Here is a 26760-nt window from a genome sequence, read left to right on the forward strand (position 1 = left end):
TCTTGGATCTAAATTCCTGTTGTCATCTACGAGGAGACGTGTTTTAACATGCATCGATTCAAGAGATCGTCACACGCTACTGAATGGTTGGACAGTTCCATAATGTGACTTGAAACACATCATGTGAATGATCTGTGAATGGGTAACATTTCATTTTGCCACGTGTTTCTTGTGCTTGTTTATGTGAATGGATTACTATTGACTGGACTTTGACGATTCTGTTTAATTCTTGGTTTATGGTTAATGTTTGTATAATAAACCACATTTCTATTATATATGTCTTGGTGTCTTCTTAATGAGCCAAAACATCAGATAATAAGTTCCTTTGTCCAATAGTTTATATGTAAGTCTTGCTGGTGTTGGTTACTTGATCTGATGCACGAGCAGGATTGTAGGGTGTGAGAAGATCACATAGGAAAGATGGAGCCGTGGAGTTAACACACCGGTAAGCAAGAGTAAGTATCTTGAAATCAATTCTTCAATGGATCTGTCACCAGTGCAATGAATCCAGAATAAAATGTACGTCACAGGAGGGCTTAGAGAGGACAACAAGACAGGCAGATTTATTTTGAGGAGACACTTTATCTGGGTTTTGGAGGCACGTGCAATTAGCTTGTTGCAATAGTCCAATTTTGACAGAATGAGGGAGCGAATAAATAGATATGATAGTGTATAGTTTTGCACAGCTGTTTATTTGAATTGACATGAGAGACTGTTGTCCAAGTAGACACCCAGATTTTTCACAAGAGTGGAGAAAGGGAATCTGAAGATGATCAAAGTCACGTGTTGTAATCTTAATGGCTGGTATTACGAGCAACCATAAGGATGTCATACTGGTCCATGAACATTGTGAATTTTAGCTCCATTAAATCCAAGAACAGATTCTGAACACTCCTGTAACGTTGCAAATTCCATAGCAAGGTGGAATTTTAAAATGAATACACTGAGAATAAATATGGATGACCTGAGAAATGTCAGATGAAATTTTCCCAGATATGTGAAATATCAGCCATCGGCAGATTGAGATTAAGTTGGTTATTTATGTATGAAAATGGTGTGTTCGAAAAAAACACTCGCCATTTTAAGTTGTTCATGCTCATGGATGCATGGGTTTATGTTCCCTGAGCCCGAATGGGTAGATCCCGAGGAACCAGTGAACAACGTATTTCTCTTACCGAACACCTCAATGTTAATTCTTAACAGTTTGAAGCATGGGTATAGGGTTGTACACTTCAGCCAATCTGTGTCAATCAAAGGATTCGATTTTCGCATCTTGCTTTAATTGCAATTCTCCTTCTTAATATTCACAGGGACAACGTTTGAATGTTTTGTCAAAATTTATTTATTGGAATGCGAGGCAAATATTTTCTTAGCCATCGCTAGATTTTGCAGACGACACAAGAAAAGCAAAGTTATCTCCCTTTCATCGATTTGTATTCGCAAAATATTGGTGATTTTCGTGCATCATGAGTTGTTATTCAAGATAAAGAAACACTACAAAGAAGTACGGAAAGAGTTGCCATTGGCAGCGGGACAATAAAAATAATAGAATAGCCCTTAGCCAATCAGTAAACGACATTTATGTGTGAGATAAGATAACATTATAGAAATCATAATTCATAAAAATGCCACAAAGCGTACGTACAATCACCAAAACAAACTCGCAAGTTCGTCAGAAACAGACACAACTGGGTCCATGAGAACCGTTATGTTAACAAACGGACGTACGCGTATTTGAATCTCACACGGTTTGTGACCCTACCTATATTGAAAACCTCACGCAAGGAAACACAATTTTGCTCTTTGCACTTTCAAAATGCTGAGAAACATTTTTCATGCCTTTTTTTTGAAAAACCATCACACAGTGCCATAAACGATTGAAGGACTCGGGGTTATTTTTGTGAAAATATATTTCTAATGCAATCAATACGAGTGTTTGGACTTGTTTGTTGTCTTGTGACGAATGACGAGTAACGTCGCCATAACAGACACCCGTTTAGTAATCTCTGTATTCACGCCGGTCCAGCATGAAGGTAAACTGTCTTTAAAAGACGTCTTGTATCGATACTTGAGAGTTTCTTTAAAGTGAAGGTCAGGCAAATATAATGGCCTATTTCTACATGATGACATCTCAATACAGACATTAGCTAGTTTTAATTAGTTGGGTAGACGAATGCTACAGGATCAACCATAGTCTCGTTTTGCTACAGCAGAAACTGACATAGATCACACCGCAGCGGAACAGCAACAGTGACACAACAGTCGGGGAGACCCACCAAGGTTACATTCGTTCACGATTTGCTGAAATAGGGCAGCTCGATATTGACTGCATACGGCCTTGAACTTGAGATGTATTACTTCTGCTTTTGAAATCCATTGCGTGTGCTAGTTTTTGACCTATTGACATAACCTAGTTAGGTGTAGACTTGAGGGCTGTGACACAGATCTCGTCGTTTGCTGTCCACACGAAGAAGCACACAACGATTATGTGAGTCTTACGTGATCACTTCATGATATAAAAGAGCGCCATGTATTTTCGACATGTATTCATTTGTTAGACATCGAGTTCTGACTGACTGTTAACAAATGCATTAGTTTCTCCATGGGAATCAACATGTAAAAATGCTTATCAACAAGCTGTTCACGAAAGCCTTATTTGGTGCGGCGGTCCCGCGCCATAATGTCCTTATTTTGCTAAAACACGACCCGGTCAGTTTCTGTGCAGTGTGTACGGCCAAACTTTCCAAAAGGCTTGAAACAGGGTGACGGGGTTCAGTTCAGACCGAAACTGAAGTGTCTGTTGAGAGTGACAACAGGGATGAATCTTAGTTTCCATTATACAATGTAAATGATGAAATGTTTCATTATTGATAGTCTAGATTAATAACTGAGATTGTTAGTGGCTGTACCCTCGAGCTCAAAGGGGCTTGAAGTATTGTAAAATTATTGTCCTCCTGAGAGAGTACGTAAGTCCCAAATCATTCTATGTAAATTTAGTACGGCCAAACTTTTAACCGCAGTATATTTGTTGTTTTTAATAATGGTTAAATTTTAGAATAATCGCCAATGGCTGAGGGGATGGTGTAAATCCACCTAGGGTCCATGCAGGTTGCAAAGGTATTGTAAATCCCCATGGTCCCTCGTATGGTGATCTACCTTCAGTTGTTGGCCATCTACAGCCCGTATTTTATATTATATTGTCCAAATAGTGTTATTAGTTTTAACTTTCCCCACCAGTTTTAATTGTAACTGTGATTCTCTAGTTGTTTTACTGTCCTGTGGCGACATTTCAATATCAAACATGTTGTCGTCACGATAAGGCTGAAATATTGCCAATGTGACGTTAAATAATAACTCACTCACTCATTTATACAAAAAGCTGTTCCTAAATTGCTTGATTTACAGGAAAAGCATGTGGCTTTACATTTTAACAGAAAAAGCATAAAATGATGGTTACTGTGTAAACAGCGGAAATGCTACACTGTCTATTTTGACAGGATTTTCAGTTTCTCAAAGAGAAACCTCTTTCAGAAAAGAAGACCATGAACTTTTCAACGACGTCACTGCTCCTTGTCTCCAGTGTTGCTGTCCTCGCCATCATCGCCAGTGTCGCAGTCTTACCAAAGGACGACAAAGGAGTTCTTTCTCCCGAGCTGAGGACGTCTTATGACTACATAATAGGTAAAATTATTTTTGAATTTCATCGTCAAAAGACTAGTATCCCACATTTTGGTTCAGTTCTGAATTGTTGAAACAATAATAGTCGGATTAAATAATGTCAACATTCTGTTATGTTCAGTTGTATCAACGCTGTTTCAAAGATCACGTGAATTGATATATAAGTCGGTTTTGTGTAGGGGTGCAGATTCATCTATACATTATAGATGCATTGTGTAGTTCAGGAGACTTGATAAAAGCGACGAAAAATTAAACTCGCTCACAGACTCATGTATGTTACTCTAGTAACTGTATAGCAACAGTCTTACTAATGCAGATAGACATACACCCTGTGATGGAGGTTAGAGGTTTCTTACTGTCCCAATGTCGCATAACCTTTTTCGTCATATCTTCAAGTTTGGCACTCTCCTTCATCATCCCCCAAATGTTTTGAATATGATTCAGATCCGGACTGTATTTGGGAAATGAGAGAGCAACGTCAAATTGTTTCTCTTGGAACCGGGGTAGAATAGGCCTTCAGCAACCCACGCTTGCCAATAAGAGGCGACTAACGGGATCGGGTAGTAAGGCTCGCCGACTTGGTTGACACATGTCATCGGTTCCCAGTTGCATAGATCGATGCTCATGCTGTTGATCACCGGATTGTCTGGTCCAGACTCGATTATTTACAGACCGCAGACATGTAGCTGGAACATTGGTGAGTGCGACGTGGATTAACTCTAATCCTGCGTGGCTAGAAAGGTAAGAAAACTGCTTCCCTTGGACTAGGAACAGAATTTCATCATCTGTGGAGATTTTTTATCTTAACACACATGTGCTACCATGCCATGATCAGAGTTCCTTCAGTGACATTCACAAAACGTTTCAAGTAAAATCTTCTCTGTTTTATTTCTCACGAAACCTGACCTCTGCGTATTAGAATTTGTCTTTGAACAAAGTGTGGATTTAAGGGCAGATACCACTGGGCGAGCACCAGCTGACTTACATTTCGTTGCTCACTGTGACCAAGTAATAATCATTTCTTCCTGTAAACAGAATCCGATTGAGATCTCCGTGTATGAGGATGGTTTATTTCTGCCCAGATTCTATGGTAACAAATATACTTTTTCCGAATTAAGTATGAGTAGAGAGCAAAAGCAACAGCTCAGTTTATTTAGTTTTGGCAAACATATTGTGCACATATGCACATATTGTATTTCTGTTAATGTTATGTGATGAATTTCGATTAGTTTCATTTGGAAACAAGATGGCGGCCGTGTCTGACCTCCGTAGTATAAGGTACTGTAACATTGTATACTGAGTCAAAAAGGAAACATCACATTCTTTCTTCAGGTCACTAAAAAGGACAAAGGGATGTTAAGATGGTTAAATTGTTATTATTTCATTGCTGAGATCTGTGTGGTGTACTCGATACGCAGACAGTGCCACAATCAGTTCCATTTGGTCACACCGCCGTTCCAAAACATGGGTATAAAGAATGTCAAGACACAAGAATAAAAATTCGAAATTTCTTAGTTCAATATTGTGTATGGCCGCCCCGCGCATTCATCACTGCCAAACAACGTCTACTCATCGACTACCTGATGCTTGTGAACACGTGGTTGGGGATTCTGTGCCATTGCTCTTGTAAGGCAACGCCAAGCTCCTACAAATTCTGAGGTTGGTTCCTAAGACCACGAAGCCTTCTCCCAAGTGCATTCCAAGCGTGCTCTATTGGGTTAAGGTAAGGTTTTGAAGGAAATTTCGTGTCAACATCGCGGTATGCGGCCGAACATTATCATGCTGGAACTCTACGCATGGGCCATGAGCCGCCATGAAAGGAACGACTTCAGGGATGAGCACCTGGTCGCGGTAAGCAGCAGCTGTGGGGTTCCACGGATGACCAGAAATCAGGAATGGTTGTTCCCACAGAAAGCACCCCACACCAAGCAACTCCCATTTCGGATACATCGATGTTAAATAAGAGAAAAATTATTAATTGTTTTTAAAAATTACATTTTGTGAAGGGTTTTAGTATATTCTACTTCACAGTTGGGGCAGGGTCTGCAGGATCTGTTCTGGCGTCCCGTCTGTCCGAGAAAGGTCACGTGACTGTCCTGCTGATTGAGGCTGGTGGTGATGACCGAAACCAAGAGACACTGGCTGTTCCTCTCCTGGCGGGTTTGAATCAGAAAGGAAAATTTGACTGGGCATATATGACCGAACCTCAGCAACACGCCCTTTCAGGGCTAATAGAAAAGGCAAGATCGTCAAATAAGTCTGTGGTAGCATGCATCTCAATGATGTCCTATTTCCACGATGCAGTAACTACTGGATCATGTATACGTGCAAAATACAGTTCATACAAATCATTGACTTTGGAACATTTTTTACAATACATTCCATGTTTCTTAGTGTGATGTTGAAACACTCTTTCTACAAACATTTTAAATTTCGAGATAAAAATTCCATCTGTGAGATCAAGGTAGCAACGTTACATTAAGGCATCTTAAACATTTTGGTAGATAAGTGGAAGACATTTCCAGACGTGACGAATCAGTGAACAACTGGCTTGCTTTGTGTTTGTTTCGAGCGCAAAGGTATTGAAGCATATGCTCTTCTCTTGGCGAACCCGTGGTAATGTTGCCATTGATAGAAACATTTGGATGACATAATCAGGACCATACAGTGAATTAGGCTTTTATAGAGAACTCTTTGTGTATGTCAAGCGGTTTGTTACTTTAAAGCGGTTCTTTAATTTGTATTCCACGTGGTTTATTTTTCATTCCCATTGAGTGAAACAAATGTAGTTACTTTATGGCTCCGTTGGCGACAACACGGTAAGAGAAAATATTATCTTCTGTATCCACTGGTGAATAGTGAACATTATCAACATTAAGTGATAATATGTATCAGTATTCAAGAAGACACATTTGCTTTTCAGAGGGGAGCATGGCCACGCGGTAAAGTCTTGGGAGGAACCAGTCAGTTAAATTTTATGCAGTATGCCAGAGGTCATCGCCATGACTACGATAGCTGGGCAGCCAATGGATGTGAAGGATGGAGTTACAAAGATGTTCTTCCTTACTTCAAAAAGTCGGAAGACATACAAATTGAGAGATTAAAAAACTCAGGTAACAGTTATGCCATGTACCCTAACGGGCGAGGCTGCAGGCAAGGTGATCCATTATCACCATATTTGCTTATTATTTTGTGTGTAGCTGAAATCCTTGGATGTATGATAAGACAGAATAATAGAATATAGGGTATTGTAACTCATGAGCAAGAATATACATTACGCCAATATGCTAAATACTTTCTGCAATATGTCACTGGATCGACTCTAAGGCTGGAGACGGACACATATTTTGTCAAGACTTGAATATAAAATGGAATTAGAAGTTTTAGGAATTAAATTTACTTCAGATTTTAATGTTCTGTGAGTTATCAACACGAGAAAAAGAAGATTTTAATAGATTACTAGCGACATGGCAAAATAGTAAACTAACATTGCTTCGCAAAATTACCGTTATTAAAACACTGGATCTTTCAAGATTAGTGCATACCCTTAATACTTTACCTAAGCCACCAGATGCATTTATTACTTCCCTAGAGAGAATATGTTTATCTGGGATAATAAAACTGACTACATCAAATGGAGCATGTAAGTAATTTATTCAACGTTCCATTGAGAGATATACTAATGTGTGGCGCAAATTATCATTATGTTGTTGAAAATCCGTTTTGGAATGATGTATTGTAAGTATGAAAAACATACTGTACTAAACCACCATCCAAGATGATAACTTAACAAAGGAATTTTGACTATTAAGGTTTGGTGTCTTTTCAAGACTTGGGAATACATATGGAATACATATGGGATAAGGGGTACATATTTAGATCTTGAATATATTCATTGTACCTGATTCATGCAAAATGACCTTAGACGACGGCTACGTATATATGTATAAAAATTCCCTCAATATAAACTCTTTCCAAAATGATTTCATGTCTTCAGCTAAGGCTCTAGAACATTTTATCGGAAACTGCTGTCTGGAAAGGTTTTATAGAAAAAGTTGAAAGATGTTATACTTCTAAATTTTCAATTTAGATTTTTGCATGGTATTGTAACTCCCAGTGTAGAAAACTTTGTAAAGATTTTATATAAAAGACATACTCACGGTTAAAAGAGTTATATCCAAAAGAAACGTTTTCGATAAATTCTCAAACAAATTATTCCCTATATTTTCATTATTTGATACCGATATGGCTGCAATATTGCCGAGGTGACATTAAATGTGAACTCACTCACTTACTATTTAATACAGATAGACCATTGTTAACCGACGTACGTCCATGTCCAATATATACATATATACTTAATGTATCAGCAATGTATTCTCACATGTTACTACATATTATGCTTATCCTCGAACCTTGTATTGGTGGGAACAATGAAAAAACAACGCCAAGTACATTTCTATCTTACAAATTGCCACTTTCTTAAGTCAATGTTTCAACTTTAATGTCAATCGCATAATGTTCAGCCCAAGGTGAGACATACCTTAACCACTCAGCAGTTTCAGTGAATGCTGAGTAGCCAATCAGACAACAATATCCCTACTATACAACTAGATTACGTGTGGATATCTAGATTTAATACCACTGGATGTACGATAAAATCATGAAAACTATAGTCCGTTCACAGCAAAATCGTCCCCACGGAATGCAGATTGACTGTGCCTCTAAAAGCGACGGTTAGTCTTAAAAGACATTGAAAGTCATGTATTTGGTCATATGAACTAGTCACATTAATTTCATCCACAGTTAAATATACGTTCATGAACTTGTTTTAATGCATACAGCGTACGCTATGACACAACAACTGAGGGTATAACGAATTAAAGGGGTAGTCTCAAACCATCTGTTCTGTAATACATATTACCACTATCACTTTTACTGTCGTTTGTGTATTTGAGCTAACTTCTAGATTTGTTTGCATCCACTCATTACAGACAGCCAAAATGATGGTGATAACTTGAATAAACTAGGACTGATTTATCCGAGAACAGCTTGGGGTGTACCCTTTAACGTGAAGACGGTTCGTTAAAGTTCCGATATACATCGGGTGAGACAAGACAAATCTCAATCCAGCAATGATGTGCTCTCTGGCCTGATTTTGTTCGCGGTGAACAGGCGACGAACCACCATCTTTCTAATTTTCAACCTTTGAAAATCCATTACAGTTGCCCTTTTCTACATTCGCGCGGGGTTTCTCTACTTTTCCTGATACTTAAATTAACATCAATGAAAGGGCTTATAACAGAGGTAGTTTTCAGTTATTTATCATCCCTTTTCAAGAATACCATGGTCACGGGGGCCCACTGATTGTGACAGAAACGCATGCAATACCGGTCGCTGACTACTTCGTCAAGGCGGGAATTGAACTCGGGTACAAGGAAACAGACTACAACGGAGAAAATCAGGAAGGCAAGCGTGTGAATGCGAATGACTATGTAGTTGTGTGTATTCTGGTATCAGGATTCGTGCCATTTCCATCCTGGTAAGCCACTTGGTGTCAGTTTTGTTAGATCAGTACGCAGCAGATATTACTTTGAACTGAATTTTTTAAAAGCTAGATTCTGTGGAAAGGAGACACTCCATACAGTTTGAGTGCTTGTGTCTTACTCCACAGTCAAACGATCATCTGTAACGAGACTGTCAGTATGAAAATTATACATGTGATTCCCGGTTGGGTGCCTTCGTCAAGACAAAACTTCGAATTCAGCGAAAGTGATACAGGGCTATTTATGGTGTTATGTATACTTTTTTTATTCTGGAGAGTCCATGGACTGCCCATTTGACCAGTTCATGAAGCTCTGTGACTGCTGATCTGTCTGTGTGCATGCCAGTCTCTCTCTTTAGGCATCATGCAGTGAGTCAGTCAGTTTGTATGTCTGGATTTATATGTCGCTCTCCAGTGACAGGGATTCAAATTTGTGACCACATTTGGTAACTTTCCCTGTCAACTTGAATCGCAAATAGTTCCCCAGCTAGCATCTGACTCAACTGATTTCTAACAACATATGAATTACATCTGCAAAAAGGGGGAAAATCTGCTCATGTAGTTTTTGCCTTAAGTATGATCTTAGTCGTGTTTTATGCACATTGCAAGACAGCTGTGACGTTTTCAGGATTCAGCAGATCGCAGGTTTCAATCGGGAATGGTGAACGAATGAGTACTTCACAGAGATTCCTGTGGCCAGTGATAGACAGACCAAACCTGCACGTCCTGGCCAACAGTCACGTCACAAAGGTAGTGTTCTTGATCTTTCCACCTTCTTAAGGTCACACACACATACAGACACACACACATACAGACACACACACACATGTACACGCGCACACTCTGATGTTTGTAGGCCCACAGGCAAAGGTGGTTTATTAGCATCGATCTATCATGGGCATTGCTTGAAACTTTTGGATGAGACTAAGAGATAGGAAGTACAAATCGTAATCACAAACTTTACCAGTCAAATACTACACCATGTTGTTATAGGTAATGATCGAAAATAAGAAGGCTGTTGGAGTGGAGTATATCAAGGATAACCGCCTGCACAGAACGAGAGCATCAAGGGAGGTGATTCTGTCAGCTGGTGCAATTGGGTCGCCACAGTTGCTGATGCTGTCTGGGATAGGGCCGAAGAAACATTTGGAGGAGATGAAGGTAAGAAATATCAGCGAACTCAGCATGCAGTTTAATCAAATTAATAACTTGACTTACTGTTCTCCCCATGACTATCACAGTTGCCAGTGTCTTTGTTTTCACACAACATAACCATAATCAAAGTAAGAGGATAAAAACAACAGTCACTCGGATTCAAATAGACGAATTCTATTTGCCACTACATTATTTGTCACTTCATGTGTCAGTCGGTGCGGGGGATGGGGCGGTGGTAAGGAGGGGTTGGGGAGTCTAGTTGTTTAACTGTTCGCTCGTCACCCCGAAGACCCGGATTCGATTCGTCACATGGGGACAGTGTGTGTAGTCCCTGCTGTGTCTCCGATGTGGTTTTGCTGGAATGTTGATAAAGGCATTCTAAAACCGCTCACTCACTTAACTGATTTCATTACCGATGTTTGTCATCGGTTTCCTTTGAATGAAACTTAGATTTCTTGTACATGTATATAACATCTCAAATTAATTTTAAAACAGCCAGCGCATTGTCTGATTATTTCCAGAAATAATGTCCTGATGAGAGTACAACTGGTTCCGCTGGAGAGACGTTGTATATCTTCTTTCATATGTTTCAAACTTTGAATCTTGCCAATAGATCTGAACCAATCAATGCAATTGAGATATCATGAATGTGCATGCAGTTTAATTTAACTCGCTTGCTGTTGATCGTGTGAACTTGCTTATGTGCACTAAAGCAGGTGGTGGCTGATTTTCCTATCCAGGGACGCTGTTCTTATAGACTTCTGCTAATCCTTACTTACTTTATTCTTTCCAACATTTTCTTTATTCGTGACAAAATTTCATCCACGCGGGAAGTGTTCTAACACTTGTTCTGTTTTATGTTTGTGCGTCACAATAACTTTGCTTTTGAGTTGATTTCATGCTAAGGTGAGCGCAAATGCGGAAACAAATTCCCTATTCGACCGTTTTGTAATCACATGTGTACCATATCATCCATATAACTCATTCCTATGTTGAACATCAAGGCCATAATTCTGCGAAAACCCGTGCAAAAATTTCTATCCATAAGCATTAACGATACAGAACACCTGGAACAGAAGGACAGTTTGTGCCTGTGATGTCTATTTCTTGCCAAAGCATTCAAATCCCAACATGTCTTATAGAAGCTTGTTGCACTTTATTTTTATCTCAGTAAACCTCAGATCATATCTTTGTCAAACTGTCTTGAGTGTCTAGAAAGTAAATATATAACTGTAGCTGACGTCGAAATGTTTAATGCCCAATGTTCCATGAATAGAGAAATATATATGTATTAATGTTTGTCACCTTGCACAGTGCTGTTAACTTGTTTTCATAGAACTGAACATGCTTTTTGCCGCTATTGCTGAGCTTTAAGCCAACTCTTAAAGGTTTTGAGAGTTTGCATGGTGCCATGTATTTATTTAACCTTTCAAACAGATAGAAAACCTCTTACGTCGTTGTGCTAGAGATTATCGTATTATGTGAGGCAGGCTTTTTGGTGAGACGTTTAGTGTTTGGAACCTACGCTGAACCCACTAATAGAGCTCACATAGTTCAAGTTTTACGGGGGAATAGATTATATATTCGTGACTAAAGTTCACAGTGTTTAAGGATGAATCAGGCAGATTTCATCTTCACTTAACATATTCAGCTCACATAAAGAGCGTCCTAATGCTACGTATACCAAGTGGTTTGATTATGCACACCTTGTCCGATAACCCTTCCCAAGCAGTGATGAAGTAAGGTAAATTGTTACCTTTTGATAACAACTGCTATCAACGGTAGTGATTCATTATGGTGTATGGTTCGATTTGTTCTGTGGACTCCCATGCGTACATATAATAATGACAGCTGACAACTTGTTGCATTATATATTGCCTTAAATGTACAGATACCAGTTCAAGCAAACCTCCCTGTTGGTGAAAGCTTACATGATCACCTGTTCGTCCACATGGTCTCGACAATTCAAAAGCCTGTATCCCTCACGGAAAAGAAAAGAGACTCAACGCTGACGTCACTGGAATATCGTGTACTGAAATCTGGTATGTTGTATTTCCTTAAAGTATATGTATCACAGTGCTGGTGCCCTCATGAGACAAAAGGTACTCATGTGCAGGAAATATGTCAACGTTCTAATTTTTCTAACAGCTCTGGGAACTTAAAATCCATCTTAGATGACAGCATCTTCTGTTTGTGCTGTGCTGTGTCCGAAGCGTAATTTCCACAACAATCATCTGTACACCCGACAAAAAGATGTGAAATATGACAAAACCCAGTTCAGATATCAATTAGAATGCCCCTGTTTTGAAGAGAGGTGTACATAATAGAATGGATACGTACCTCTGCCGTGTGCGAGACAACCACATTTTGACAGACAATCTTAACACTGCACGACTGAGAAAAGAATTTTGTTCACCTGGAAGTGTTTCATGCCTCAACATCCTTGTCACACGAAATAAACATAGCCGTGCGAAAAGATACGGTATCCTTTCTGTAACAACATGAACTAACACATAACCGTGGTACACTTACACGGTTGCTTCGTGTCGAGTAAATAGTATTGATTTTTGGTGCCCAAATCGGTGTATAGTGCACACTTTCCATGCGTGACTGTAGTTCAGAGTTCCTTCCTTGTGCTGCAGGTTTCCGCACATCTAGCGGAGGTGTAGAAGCCATGGCATTTCTGAAGACCAAATCCGAGGAGCCAAGTCCAGATGTTCAGTTTCATTTCTACTGCGCATCCTTTGATAGCTTTATAGCCCGGCTGTTTAACATTGACCAGAAGGTAACATGCTTTTTCTTCCGTAGGAAACATGATAGGTCCAAGTTATCCATGAGTTTGCTTTGAATGAGAGCCGACATGACATTTCAAATATTGCAGGCCAGCTTTAAATAATAGGTCTTTCATCGTAATTCTGTGGGTACCATAAAGCACCACAACTGGTGCCATCGATGCATAGGCCTTACGGCATGACACACCTACTGACGATACACTGGCACTGACGTGAAAAGTTCTGTAAAAGCAATGCTTTTTGCTCAGATAGTCGACCATTTCAACTGGACATCAGCCCAAGAAGCATTCACAATATCCCCAACTCTGCTCCGTCCAAAGAGCTTTGGAACAATCCGCCTAAGAAGCACCAACCCATTCGAGTATCCTGTCATCGACCCCAACTACTTGTCTCATCCTGATGACGTCAAGACTTTAATCAGAGGTGAAAACAACACCGGTTGTTAAGACATTGAATGGCTAAAGCAGCTACTGTTTTACATTATGTTGGTACAACATTCACCCAGGATCAAGGTCAGACAGCATCATTAAATACTTGCAAATAAGGATAAGTTGAACTGGTGCAGAGAAGTGGGCTGTTCACGGCAATGGGCAAACTCTGATGGGCAAAACATTAATCTCTTACCGTAAAATGAAAACAAATGCACCTGTCGAACTCGAGACAGGCCACGCGCTTCACTCTTCGCATTACACTTGAATCCGGACAACCTGGGGCCTCTTCGCTCACCATGACAAGAGCCAGTGGGTGGCACTCATGCATGGCAATATGTTTCAGTTGTCAAGTTTGTGCTCAACTTATCGTTGTTTGCCGGTAAAGCTGTCAACCCAAACGTTTTACCGTCTAGGATGACAGGTGGTAAAGGTGGGGTATTGGGGTATACGGCTGTGAGTGAGTGAGTGAGTGAGTGAGTGAGTGAGTGAATGAGTGACTGACTGACTGACACATATACAGTGGTTCAGCTATTTTCGAAATACATTTTGTCATGTTTAAATAAGAACAGGTGTCCACAAACAATACATCGAAATGTGCAGTCGATTACATCAAACATTTCCGTTTGCTAGGAGTTCGTGTCGTCCAAAAACTTCATCAGACCAAGGCTTTCAAAGAAATAGGAGCCAAGCTTAATGACAAGCGTTTCCCGACATGCACCACTATGAAGTACGACACTGATGCATACTGGGAGTGTTACATCAGGGCACTGGCCACAACAGTCTACCATCCAGCCTCTACCTGCAAGATGGGGAAGCCAAGTGACCCCACTACAGTGGTTGACCCTCAACTGAGGTGAATGAATTCTGAAACTTTTAGCGTCGTCCAATACTGTCTAACACGACAAACTTGAGGAAAGACAAAATTGAGATACGGGGTATTTGTAAACATACATATAACTTCAGAGGTTTTTTTTCTTCTTCTTTTTTTTCTCGTTTTTGTAAGCCAAATGAGAAAACATTGCTGGAATTTCTAGTAATGTTAACAATTTCATTTATAGAAGAAGGATAGGCATCTCCATGGGCATCAGTTGTGCTCGCACCCTCGTGGGTCTGCTTCCTCATACATTAATGTGTTCAAGACGTTCAGCATAAGCTTCAGTTATCTCGATGATCAAATACAACCATCAAATAACCAATCCCTTTAAACGCTGATTTTTACCAACCGACATTCCTTGACAAAGGCAAACAGTTGAAGATTCCCACATGACTAACGTCCGGTTGGCCCTGTAAGATTTGACAGCCAGCCGTATCTTGATGTAACATGAATGTGAATGTCTGTTGAAATGTTATATTTTACAGAGTGAAGGGTATTGCGGGACTGCGAGTTGTAGACGCCTCTATCATGCCGGCCGTCGTGTCAGGGAACACAAACGCCCCGACCATCATGATAGGGGAGAAAGCGGCGGACATCATCAAAAATACAAAATAGGACTCACAAAATCATGGAAATGTTACATATTTTGATCGTGTTAACCATGGTTGTGCATTCTGTGTTTAATGTATACACTGTTTGTAATTATTTATTTGATACAATAACATTATAAAAAAAACATTCTTTAAAATAAAAGACATTCTTGTAGGCGAGTCGTTTGCATTTGAACACAGAGTCGAACACGATTTTGACAGAAATTCATAGCACATTCAGTTACACTTCTAAAATGACGAGTAACGTAATCAACACTGGACGGGTTCACGTTCTCATGGACGCCTGTATACCCAATTCGGACCATAGGTGCTGGCCAAAGAAAACCCGGAATCCGTTTCGTGGCGGTCACTTTAAACAAATATTGGAGTCACGGAATGATGCGCTGTAATCCTTCAACCGTTTTCGTATGGCTTTCCAAATGACTCGTCTCAAAACAAGAATTGAGGTTCATGTGATCAACACGCTGCATCAACTGAATGTGGTTTTCTTAATGACACTTAGTCGAAGGCTTGTGGCAAGATATGGGCGATGCCGTGCAGTAGATGATGTCTCCAGGAAAATTATATGCTGTTTCCATGGACATGTTTGTGCCATGCCTGTTAGCAGTACAGCAATGTAACGTTGAATTTTTGGCATGCTGTGTCATAGCGTAAGTACACGTCATGGTTACATCAACGTGATTTTATGAGCAACTGATAGCTGAACAATTATTGTGAGTTATTCACATTGAAAATACACGTGTTTGAGTGTTATACTTCCAACAAACGCAAAAACATCAAACGTGAGCATGCACCTAACATTATATACCATTATCAGTTTCTGAGATACGTCTATATGTCTATATATGACTGTATAACCGAAGTGGCAGCATCATTTTATTTCTGAATACATTTATGTTATGAATGAAATTCACGTTTACCACTAGTGTATATAAACAGTGCTAAGACTTTATTACCTTCATGAACTAACGCTATGTCATGATCACTGCCAGCGGCCCTGGAAATGTCCCCTGCACCAAATGATTGTTCGTAAGAGAGGAGGGTAGCTTGATTATTTAGTTTTTGCGTGTCATCTTATTCATAAAGTTTTAATCAAGCCAGTTTGGACCTCATCATATCAGTCCTGTAGGAAACAGATATTGTTATGGGTGGACTGTAACAGATGTTTTTTTCAACAGTCCAGTCACTTTGTTAGTGTCTTTGGCACTCTTGATACCGATTGGAATATGCATCAAAAGTGACCTTTATGAAACAACAGTCGCCAAATGACATCTTTTCGTCAAGCAGACGAACAAGCAGACATTGACTGCGATTTAACCTAGGCTAGCCTTTTAAAGGTCACATATACTCTAATAGGGTACAGACGCAAAATCACTTGCTGACATCGTCATAAATGAAACCCGTCATTAAAAATGCTCATTTCGATCCTTAATTACCCTAAATCGACCTCTTTGTCAACAGTGTAAAATTCTCAGCCGCAAACGAAATTTCAACCAATCAGAGCGGCGCGTCTCCGTGACGTAATAGTGGGTATAGAAATGAGGGTCTGTGCAGTATTCATCTACATTTCAAGGGTTGAACTATTTCGTTTACAGGTTTGTACAAACCTGAAATCGCGAAACCTGTGGAGAAAAATGAAAGCTATATGCTCTTACAATCTACTATCATTTAGTTTTGTCTCTTGCTTTTTCTAGTTTTCGAGTTACAACCCTTGTTTTCATAGACGATTCTGTCAAAATTACTTGGTGCCGCTAGGTTGTAATCTGTGTTAGGTGGTACTAAACCTACACGTTATTTGTTACGTATCATCAGAGACCATATAATATGGTCTCTGGTATCATTCACTTGATGCTCAGTTAATGAATTTATAACAGGTATAATTAGTGGTAACGCCACTTAGATTACCCGACAAAGGCCCCCATTTGGCATTTCTTTTGTCTGGATCGATCAGAGGATTAACCGATAACACGCTGATTGATTAATTAGTTTTATGGGGATTTAAATACGGGATTTGTCAAAAGGTAGTGTTTATGTATGTACATTTACTAATCTATACTGAATACACTCTGTCGTGTCTGTGTCTATGTAAAACAACACCCTTCTTTAAAAGGATTAACCGCCAATACATTGATTGATTGCTCATTATTTGCTAAATAAATAAATTTTTAAAAAGAATGACGCACATTATGCAATTAGTTGCCAGGTGTGCTATCTTGGGTAACCAATGAAAGTATACAGCAATGTGAAAAACCTGAAACGATACATCACGTTTTCGTATATTAGATTGCTAAAAGACACATCACTTGGGAAATCTGCAGATGAATTATGTATCACTTGTTTTTATGGATATTTATGGATACATTTCTCGAAGAAGGTAATAGCCTAACATTGCTCCTATAACTTTATAACTCTATAACTCCTATAATTTTAATATTTGCATTTTTGTTTATAATACGTTGTCGTAGCTTTCAACAGAATCATTGTTTTCGTTAAGTGTAGTGATGCAGACGACATACACTAGGGCGTGGATCCGAATTATGATTCATATACGAAAACTATGACATGTCTACATTTTACATTTCTGATATACATTCGCAGATCGCTTCTTTTTATTAAGTTTCAAAATGCATACAAGTGTGATTATAAAGTACTTAGGATTATGAGACCAAGTATAAAGACGTTTATTGACAAGTGTCTACATACTGGTGAGTGAATGTTACAAACCAAGTAAATTTAGCAAGTGAAGAAATTTATCGCGCAGTATTTTCACTTCGACCCCGACCTCGCTTAGGTTATGTTACAGGTTGTGTCATGCAAACTCCCTTTGGTAATGATTCAAATACATATTTATGTAGTTTTGATTTTCTAACTTGATGAGAACAAACCATACATAATCTCATTAATTCAAATGGATTTGACTTCAAAAATGGCGGCGTCCGATCTTGGGATGAATGCTATTTAAGTTTGTTTTCACCGACTTACAAAATCAAAATTACTTTCTACTGGTAATGAAATATGTATTTTATTGATGGACATCAGGACATTACTTGACATTGCTCATAATATAACAATTTCACTTTTGGAGGTAAGGTGGAGGTCAATATAGCATTGCTTGCAATATATATGTCACTTCGACCCCCACCTTGCTTCCGTGGAAGAAATCCTTATGTTACAATTTGTGTCATGCAAAATCCTTTTGGCAATGATTCAAATGCATATTTAACTACTAGTAAAAACTAGTTTTGATTTTCTAACGTGATGAGAAAAAATCATAATCTCAATAATTCTAAAGGACTTTAGCCCGTGACTTCACGGTTTTCAAAAATGGCGGCGCCCTGTCTGAGGATGAATGCTATTTAAGTTTGTTTTCGCCGACTTACAAAGTCAAAATTACTTTCTACTGGTAGTAAAATATGTATTTTATTGATGGACGTTAGGATTTTACATGACATTGCTTATAACATAACAATTTCACTCTTGGAATCGATCAATATAAGAGGTCAATATAATATTACTTACGATAATATTGTCACTTCGACCACAACCTCGTTTTGTGGAAGAAAGCGTTATATCCATGCAAAATCCTTTTGGTCAGCAATGTGTAGTAAGCAGTCTTGATTTTATAAACTCGATGAAACTTGAACACCATTTGCTATCCTGGAAGCGTGGTAGGGGCGAACCATCCGATTTAGTATATACCACAGGCTTTCACAAAGCTCACTTCGCACACACTAACAACAAATTTAAACAAAAACTACGGAGTCTGGTGCATAGTGACACCATCACCCGACCCCAAGGAACAATGGACGGCAACACAACAATTCGGCATGTCTTTGGAGCCGTCGAGAAATCAGCAAAATAACGAGCTTCCTACACATTCTAGTATACATTTAACTGGAAACCGTTCCTTCTATGACGTCACTGTAGGGCTCTGGCGACAGAGTTACGTAACCTGTCTGCGGTTTTGTTTGCGGGTGAGAGAGAAGCAGACGGCTTTTTAGCAACTTTTAAGCGCTTGGTATTAATTGACCACAATTGTTTTTTAAAAGAAAATGGTGTTTCGTTTATGACTAACCAAAAGTTTTTCATATGCAGTGATAAAAAGAGTACCAAAAATTGAGTTTAGTGGTCCTTTAACGAAGCACTCGGCAATATTCAATATTCCAGCCTTATTTTCGACGGTCTGTATATAATCGAGTCTGGATCAGACTATCCACTGAGAAACATCAGGAGCAGCAATACACGCTAATGGGATACGACTAAATGCATTGTTTGGCAACCTCCTATAACAAGAAGTGGTTGCTGAAGAGAGGCAGGCTTTTTGGTGAGACGTTTAGTGTTTGGAACCTACGCTGAACCCACTAATAGAGCTCACATAGTTCAAGTTTTACGGGGGAATAGATTATATATTCGTGACTAAAGTTCACAGTGTTTAAGGATGAATCAGGCAGATTTCATCTTCACTTAACATATTCAGCTCACATAAAGAGCGTCCTAATGCTACGTATACCAAGTGGTTTGATTATGCACACCTTGTCCGATAACCCTTCCCAAGCAGTGATGAAGTAAGGTAAATTGTTACCTTTTGATAACAACTGCTATCAACGGTAGTGATTCATTATGGTGTATGGTTCGATTTGTTCTGTGGACTCCCATGCGTACATATAATAATGACAGCTGACAACTTGTTGCATTATATATTGCCTTAAATGTACAGATACCAGTTCAAGCAAACCTCCCTGTTGGTGAAAGCTTACATGATCACCTGTTCGTCCACATGGTCTCGACAATTCAAAAGCCTGTATCCCTCACGGAAAAGAAAAGAGACTCAACGCTGACGTCACTGGAATATCGTGTACTGAAATCTGGTATGTTGTATTTCCTTAAAGTATATGTATCACAGTGCTGGTGCCCTCATGAGACAAAAGGTACTCATGTGCAGGAAATATGTCAACGTTCTAATTTTTCTAACAGCTCTGGGAACTTAAAATCCATCTTAGATGACAGCATCTTCTGTTTGTGCTGTGCTGTGTCCGAAGCGTAATTTCCACAACAATCATCTGTACACCCGACAAAAAGATGTGAAATATGACAAAACCCAGTTCAGATATCAATTAGAATGCCCCTGTTTTGAAGAGAGGTGTACATAATAGAATGGATACGTACCTCTGCCGTGTGCGAGACAACCACATTTTGACAGACAATCTTAACACTGCACGACTGAGAAAAGAATTTTGTTCACCTGGAAGTGTTTCATGCCTCAACATCCTTGTCACACGAAATAAACATAGCCGTGCGAAAAGATACGGTATCCTTTCTGTAACAACATGAACTAACACATAACCGTGGTACACTTACACGGTTGCTTCGTGTCGAGTAAATAGTATTGATTTTTGGTGCCCAAATCGGTGTATAGTGCACACTTTCCATGCGTGACTGTAGTTCAGAGTTCCTTCCTTGTGCTGCAGGTTTCCGCACATCTAGCGGAGGTGTAGAAGCCATGGCATTTCTGAAGACCAAATCCGAGGAGCCAAGTCCAGATGTTCAGTTTCATTTCTACTGCGCATCCTTTGATAGCTTTATAGCCCGGCTGTTTAACATTGACCAGAAGGTAACATGCTTTTTCTTCCGTAGGAAACATGATAGGTCCAAGTTATCCATGAGTTTGCTTTGAATGAGAGCCGACATGACATTTCAAATATTGCAGGCCAGCTTTAAATAATAGGTCTTTCATCGTAATTCTGTGGGTACCATAAAGCACCACAACTGGTGCCATCGATGCATAGGCCTTACGGCATGACACACCTACTGACGATACACTGGCACTGACGTGAAAAGTTCTGTAAAAGCAATGCTTTTTGCTCAGATAGTCGACCATTTCAACTGGACATCAGCCCAAGAAGCATTCACAATATCCCCAACTCTGCTCCGTCCAAAGAGCTTTGGAACAATCCGCCTAAGAAGCACCAACCCATTCGAGTATCCTGTCATCGACCCCAACTACTTGTCTCATCCTGATGACGTCAAGACTTTAATCAGAGGTGAAAACAACACCGGTTGTTAAGACATTGAATGGCTAAAGCAGCTACTGTTTTACATTATGTTGGTACAACATTCACCCAGGATCAAGGTCAGACAGCATCATTAAATACTTGCAAATAAGGATAAGTTGAACTGGTGCAGAGAAGTGGGCTGTTCACAGCAATGGGCAAACTCTGATGGGCAAAACATTAATCTCTTACCGTAAAATGAAAACAAATGCACCTGTCGAACTCGAGACAGGCCACGCGCTTCACTCTTCGCATTACACTTGAATCCGGACAACCTGGGGCCTCTTCGCTCACCATGACAAGAGCCAGTGGGTGGCACTCATGCATGGCAATATGTTTCAGTTGTCAAGTTTGTGCTCAACTTATCGTTGTTTGCCGGTAAAGCTGTCAACCCAAACGTTTTACCGTCTAGGATGACAGGTGGTAAAGGTGGGGTATTGGGGTATACGGCTGTGAGTGAGTGAGTGAGTGAGTGAGTGAGTGAGTGAATGAGTGACTGACTGACTGACACATATACAGTGGTTCAGCTATTTTCGAAATACATTTTGTCATGTTTAAATAAGAACAGGTGTCCACAAACAATACATCGAAATGTGCAGTCGATTACATCAAACATTTCCGTTTGCTAGGAGTTCGTGTCGTCCAAAAACTTCATCAGACCAAGGCTTTCAAAGAAATAGGAGCCAAGCTTAATGACAAGCGTTTCCCGACATGCACCACTATGAAGTACGACACTGATGCATACTGGGAGTGTTACATCAGGGCACTGGCCACAACAGTCTACCATCCAGCCTCTACCTGCAAGATGGGGAAGCCAAGTGACCCCACTACAGTGGTTGACCCTCAACTGAGGTGAATGAATTCTGAAACTTTTAGCGTCGTCCAATACTGTCTAACACGACAAACTTGAGGAAAGACAAAATTGAGATACGGGGTATTTGTAAACATACATATAACTTCAGAGGTTTTTTTTCTTCTTCTTTTTTTTCTCGTTTTTGTAAGCCAAATGAGAAAACATTGCTGGAATTTCTAGTAATGTTAACAATTTCATTTATAGAAGAAGGATAGGCATCTCCATGGGCATCAGTTGTGCTCGCACCCTCGTGGGTCTGCTTCCTCATACATTAATGTGTTCAAGACGTTCAGCATAAGCTTCAGTTATCTCGATGATCAAATACAACCATCAAATAACCAATCCCTTTAAACGCTGATTTTTACCAACCGACATTCCTTGACAAAGGCAAACAGTTGAAGATTCCCACATGACTAACGTCCGGTTGGCCCTGTAAGATTTGACAGCCAGCCGTATCTTGATGTAACATGAATGTGAATGTCTGTTGAAATGTTATATTTTACAGAGTGAAGGGTATTGCGGGACTGCGAGTTGTAGACGCCTCTATCATGCCGGCCGTCGTGTCAGGGAACACAAACGCCCCGACCATCATGATAGGGGAGAAAGCGGCGGACATCATCAAAAATACAAAATAGGACTCACAAAATCATGGAAATGTTACATATTTTGATCGTGTTAACCATGGTTGTGCATTCTGTGTTTAATGTATACACTGTTTGTAATTATTTATTTGATACAATAACATTATAAAAAAAACATTCTTTAAAATAAAAGACATTCTTGTAGGCGAGTCGTTTGCATTTGAACACAGAGTCGAACACGATTTTGACAGAAATTCATAGCACATTCAGTTACACTTCTAAAATGACGAGTAACGTAATCAACACTGGACGGGTTCACGTTCTCATGGACGCCTGTATACCCAATTCGGACCATAGGTGCTGGCCAAAGAAAACCCGGAATCCGTTTCGTGGCGGTCACTTTAAACAAATATTGGAGTCACGGAATGATGCGCTGTAATCCTTCAACCGTTTTCGTATGGCTTTCCAAATGACTCGTCTCAAAACAAGAATTGAGGTTCATGTGATCAACACGCTGCATCAACTGAATGTGGTTTTCTTAATGACACTTAGTCGAAGGCTTGTGGCAAGATATGGGCGATGCCGTGCAGTAGATGATGTCTCCAGGAAAATTATATGCTGTTTCCATGGACATGTTTGTGCCATGCCTGTTAGCAGTACAGCAATGTAACGTTGAATTTTTGGCATGCTGTGTCATAGCGTAAGTACACGTCATGGTTACATCAACGTGATTTTATGAGCAACTGATAGCTGAACAATTATTGTGAGTTATTCACATTGAAAATACACGTGTTTGAGTGTTATACTTCCAACAAACGCAAAAACATCAAACGTGAGCATGCACCTAACATTATATACCATTATCAGTTTCTGAGATACGTCTATATGTCTATATATGACTGTATAACCGAAGTGGCAGCATCATTTTATTTCTGAATACATTTATGTTATGAATGAAATTCACGTTTACCACTAGTGTATATAAACAGTGCTAAGACTTTATTACCTTCATGAACTAACGCTATGTCATGATCACTGCCAGCGGCCCTGGAAATGTCCCCTGCACCAAATGATTGTTCGTAAGAGAGGAGGGTAGCTTGATTATTTAGTTTTTGCGTGTCATCTTATTCATAAAGTTTTAATCAAGCCAGTTTGGACCTCATCATATCAGTCCTGTAGGAAACAGATATTGTTATGGGTGGACTGTAACAGATGTTTTTTTCAACAGTCCAGTCACTTTGTTAGTGTCTTTGGCACTCTTGATACCGATTGGAATATGCATCAAAAGTGACCTTTATGAAACAACAGTCGCCAAATGACATCTTTTCGTCAAGCAGACGAACAAGCAGACATTGACTGCGATTTAACCTAGGCTAGCCTTTTAAAGATCACATATACTCTAATAGGGTACAGACGCAAAATCACTTGCTGACATCGTCATAAATGAAACCCGTCATTAAAAATGCTCATTTCGATCCTTAATTACCCTAAATCGACCTCTTTGTCAACAGTGTAAAATTCTCAGCCGCAAACGAAATTTCAACCAATCAGAGCGGCGCGTCTCCGTGACGTAATAGTGGGTATAGAAATGAGGGTCTGTGCAGTATTCATCTACATTTCAAGGGTTGAACTATTTCGTTTACAGGTTTGTACAAACCTGAAATCGCGAAACCTGTGGAGAAAAATGAAAGCTATATGTTCTTACAATCTACTATCATTTAGTTTTGTCTCTTGCTTTTTCTAGTTTTCGAGTTACAACCCTTGTTTTCATAGACGATTCTGTCAAAATTACTTGGTGCCGCTAGGTTGTAATCTGTGTTAGGTGGTACTAAACCTACACGTTATTTGTTACGTATCATCAGAGACCATATAATATGGTCTCTGGTATCATTCACTTGATGCTCAGTTAATGAATTTATAACAGGTATAATTAGTGGTAACGCCACTTAGATTACCCGACAAAGGCCCCCATTTGGCATTTCTTTTGTCTGGATCGATCAGAGGATTAACCGATAACACGCTGATTGATTAATTAGTTTTATGGGGATTTAAATACGGGATTTGTCAAAAGGTAGTGTTTATGTATGTACATTTACTAATCTATACTGACTACACTCTGTCGTGTCTGTGTCTATGTAAAACAACACCCTTCTTTAAAAGGATTAACCGCCAATACATTGATTGATTGCTCATTATTTGCTAAATAAATAAATTTTTAAAAAGAATGACGCACATTATGCAATTAGTTGCCAGGTGTGCTATCTTGGGTAACCAATGAAAGTATACAGCAATGTGAAAAACCTGAAACGATACATCACGTTTTCGTATATTAGACTGCTAAAAGACACATCACTTGGGAAATCTGCAGATGAATTATGTATCACTTGTTTTTATGGATATTTATGGATACATTTCTCGAAGAAGGTAATAGCCTGACATTGCTCCTATAACTTTATAACTCTATAACTCCTATAATTTTAATATTTGCATTTTTGTTTATAATACGTTGTCGTAGCTTTCAACAGAATCATTGTTTTCGTTAAGTGTAGTGATGCAGACGACATACACTAGGGCGTGGATCCGAATTATGATTCATATACGAAAACTATGACATGTCTACATTTTACATTTCTGATATACATTCGCAGATCGCTTCTTTTTATTAAGTTTCAAAATGCATACAAGTGTGATTATAAAGTAATTAGGATTATGAGACCAAGTATAAAGACGTTTATTGACAAGTGTCTACATACTGGTGAGTGAATGTTACAAACCAAGTAAATTTAGCAAGTGAAGAAATTTATCGCGCAGTATTTTCACTTCGACCCCGACCTCGCTTAGGTTATGTTACAGGTTGTGTCATGCAAACTCCCTTTGGTAATGATTCAAATACATATTTATGTAGTTTTGATTTTCTAACTTGATGAGAACAAACCATACATAATCTCATTAATTCAAATGGATTTGACTTCAAAAATGGCGGCGTCCGATCTTGGGATGAATGCTATTTAAGTTTGTTTTCACCGACTTACAAAATCAAAATTACTTTCTACTGGTAATGAAATATGTATTTTATTGATGGACATCAGGACATTACTTGACATTGCTCATAATATAACAATTTCACTTTTGGAGGTAAGGTGGAGGTCAATATAGCATTGCTTGCAATGTATATGTCACTTCGACCCCCACCTTGCTTCCGTGGAAGAAATCCTTATGTTACAATTTGTGTCATGCAAAATCCTTTTGGCAATGATTCAAATGCATATTTAACTACTAGTAAAAACTAGTTTTGATTTTCTAACGTGATGAGAAAAAATCATAATCTCAATAATTCTAAAGGACTTTAGCCCGTGACTTCACGGTTTTCAAAAATGGCGGCGCCCTGTCTGAGGATGAATGCTATTTAAGTTTGTTTTCGCCGACTTACAAAGTCAAAATTACTTTCTACTGGTAGTAAAATATGTATTTTATTGATGGACGTTAGGATTTTACATGACATTGCTTATAACATAACAATTTCACTCTTGGAATCGATCAATATAAGAGGTCAATATAATATTACTTACGATAATATTGTCACTTCGACCACAACCTCGTTTTGTGGAAGAAAGCGTTATATCCATGCAAAATCCTTTTGGTCAGCAATGTGTAGTAAGCAGTCTTGATTTTATAAACTCGATGAAACTTGAACACCATTTGCTATCCTGGAAGCGTGGTAGGGGCGAACCATCCGATTTAGTATATACCACAGGCTTTCACAAAGCTCACTTCGCACACACTAACAACAAATTTAAACAAAAACTACGGAGTCTGGTGCATAGTGACACCATCACCCGACCCCAAGGAACAATGGACGGCAACACAACAATTCGGCATGTCTTTGGAGCCGTCGAGAAATCAGCAAAATAACGAGCTTCCTACACATTCTAGTATACATTTAACTGGAAACCGTTCCTTCTATGACGTCACTGTAGGGCTCTGGCGACAGAGTTACGTAACCTGTCTGCGGTTTCGTTTGCGGGTGAGAGAGAAGCAGACGGCTTTTTAGCAACTTTTAAGCGCTTGGTATTAATTGACCACAATTGTTTTTTAAAAGAAAATGGTGTTTCGTTTATGACTAACCAAAAGTTTTTCATATGCAGTGATAAAAAGAGTACCAAAAATTGAGTTTAGTGGTCCTTTAACGA

General features: G+C 39.3%; 2 protein-coding genes across 2 annotated transcripts; both read left to right on the forward strand.

The window, feature by feature from the left end:
* Positions 1-2437: 2437 nt before the first annotated feature.
* On the forward strand, positions 2438-15240 carry LOC137287742 (alcohol dehydrogenase [acceptor]-like). Its single transcript, XM_067820132.1, has 12 exons — positions 2438-2488; positions 3532-3681; positions 5710-5918; positions 6602-6791; positions 9019-9147; positions 9852-9973; positions 10217-10384; positions 12270-12420; positions 13021-13163; positions 13419-13593; positions 14232-14454; positions 14961-15240. Exons 2-12 carry the CDS (start codon positions 3543-3545, stop codon positions 15088-15090), a joined length of 1779 nt encoding a protein of 592 aa, XP_067676233.1. The 5' UTR covers positions 2438-2488; positions 3532-3542; the 3' UTR covers positions 15091-15240.
* Positions 15241-19863: 4623 nt separating this feature from the next.
* Positions 19864-22624, forward strand: LOC137287998 (choline dehydrogenase, mitochondrial-like). The gene is made up of 5 exons (XM_067820359.1): positions 19864-19954; positions 20555-20697; positions 20953-21127; positions 21766-21988; positions 22495-22624. The coding sequence occupies exons 1-5, from the start codon at positions 19864-19866 to the stop codon at positions 22622-22624; spliced, it is 762 nt and encodes a 253-aa protein (XP_067676460.1).
* Positions 22625-26760: the final 4136 nt, after the last annotated feature.

This window comes from Haliotis asinina, chromosome 6 (genome assembly GCF_037392515.1).
Source record: "Haliotis asinina isolate JCU_RB_2024 chromosome 6, JCU_Hal_asi_v2, whole genome shotgun sequence".
Classification (NCBI taxonomy): Eukaryota; Metazoa; Mollusca; class Gastropoda; order Lepetellida; family Haliotidae; genus Haliotis; species Haliotis asinina.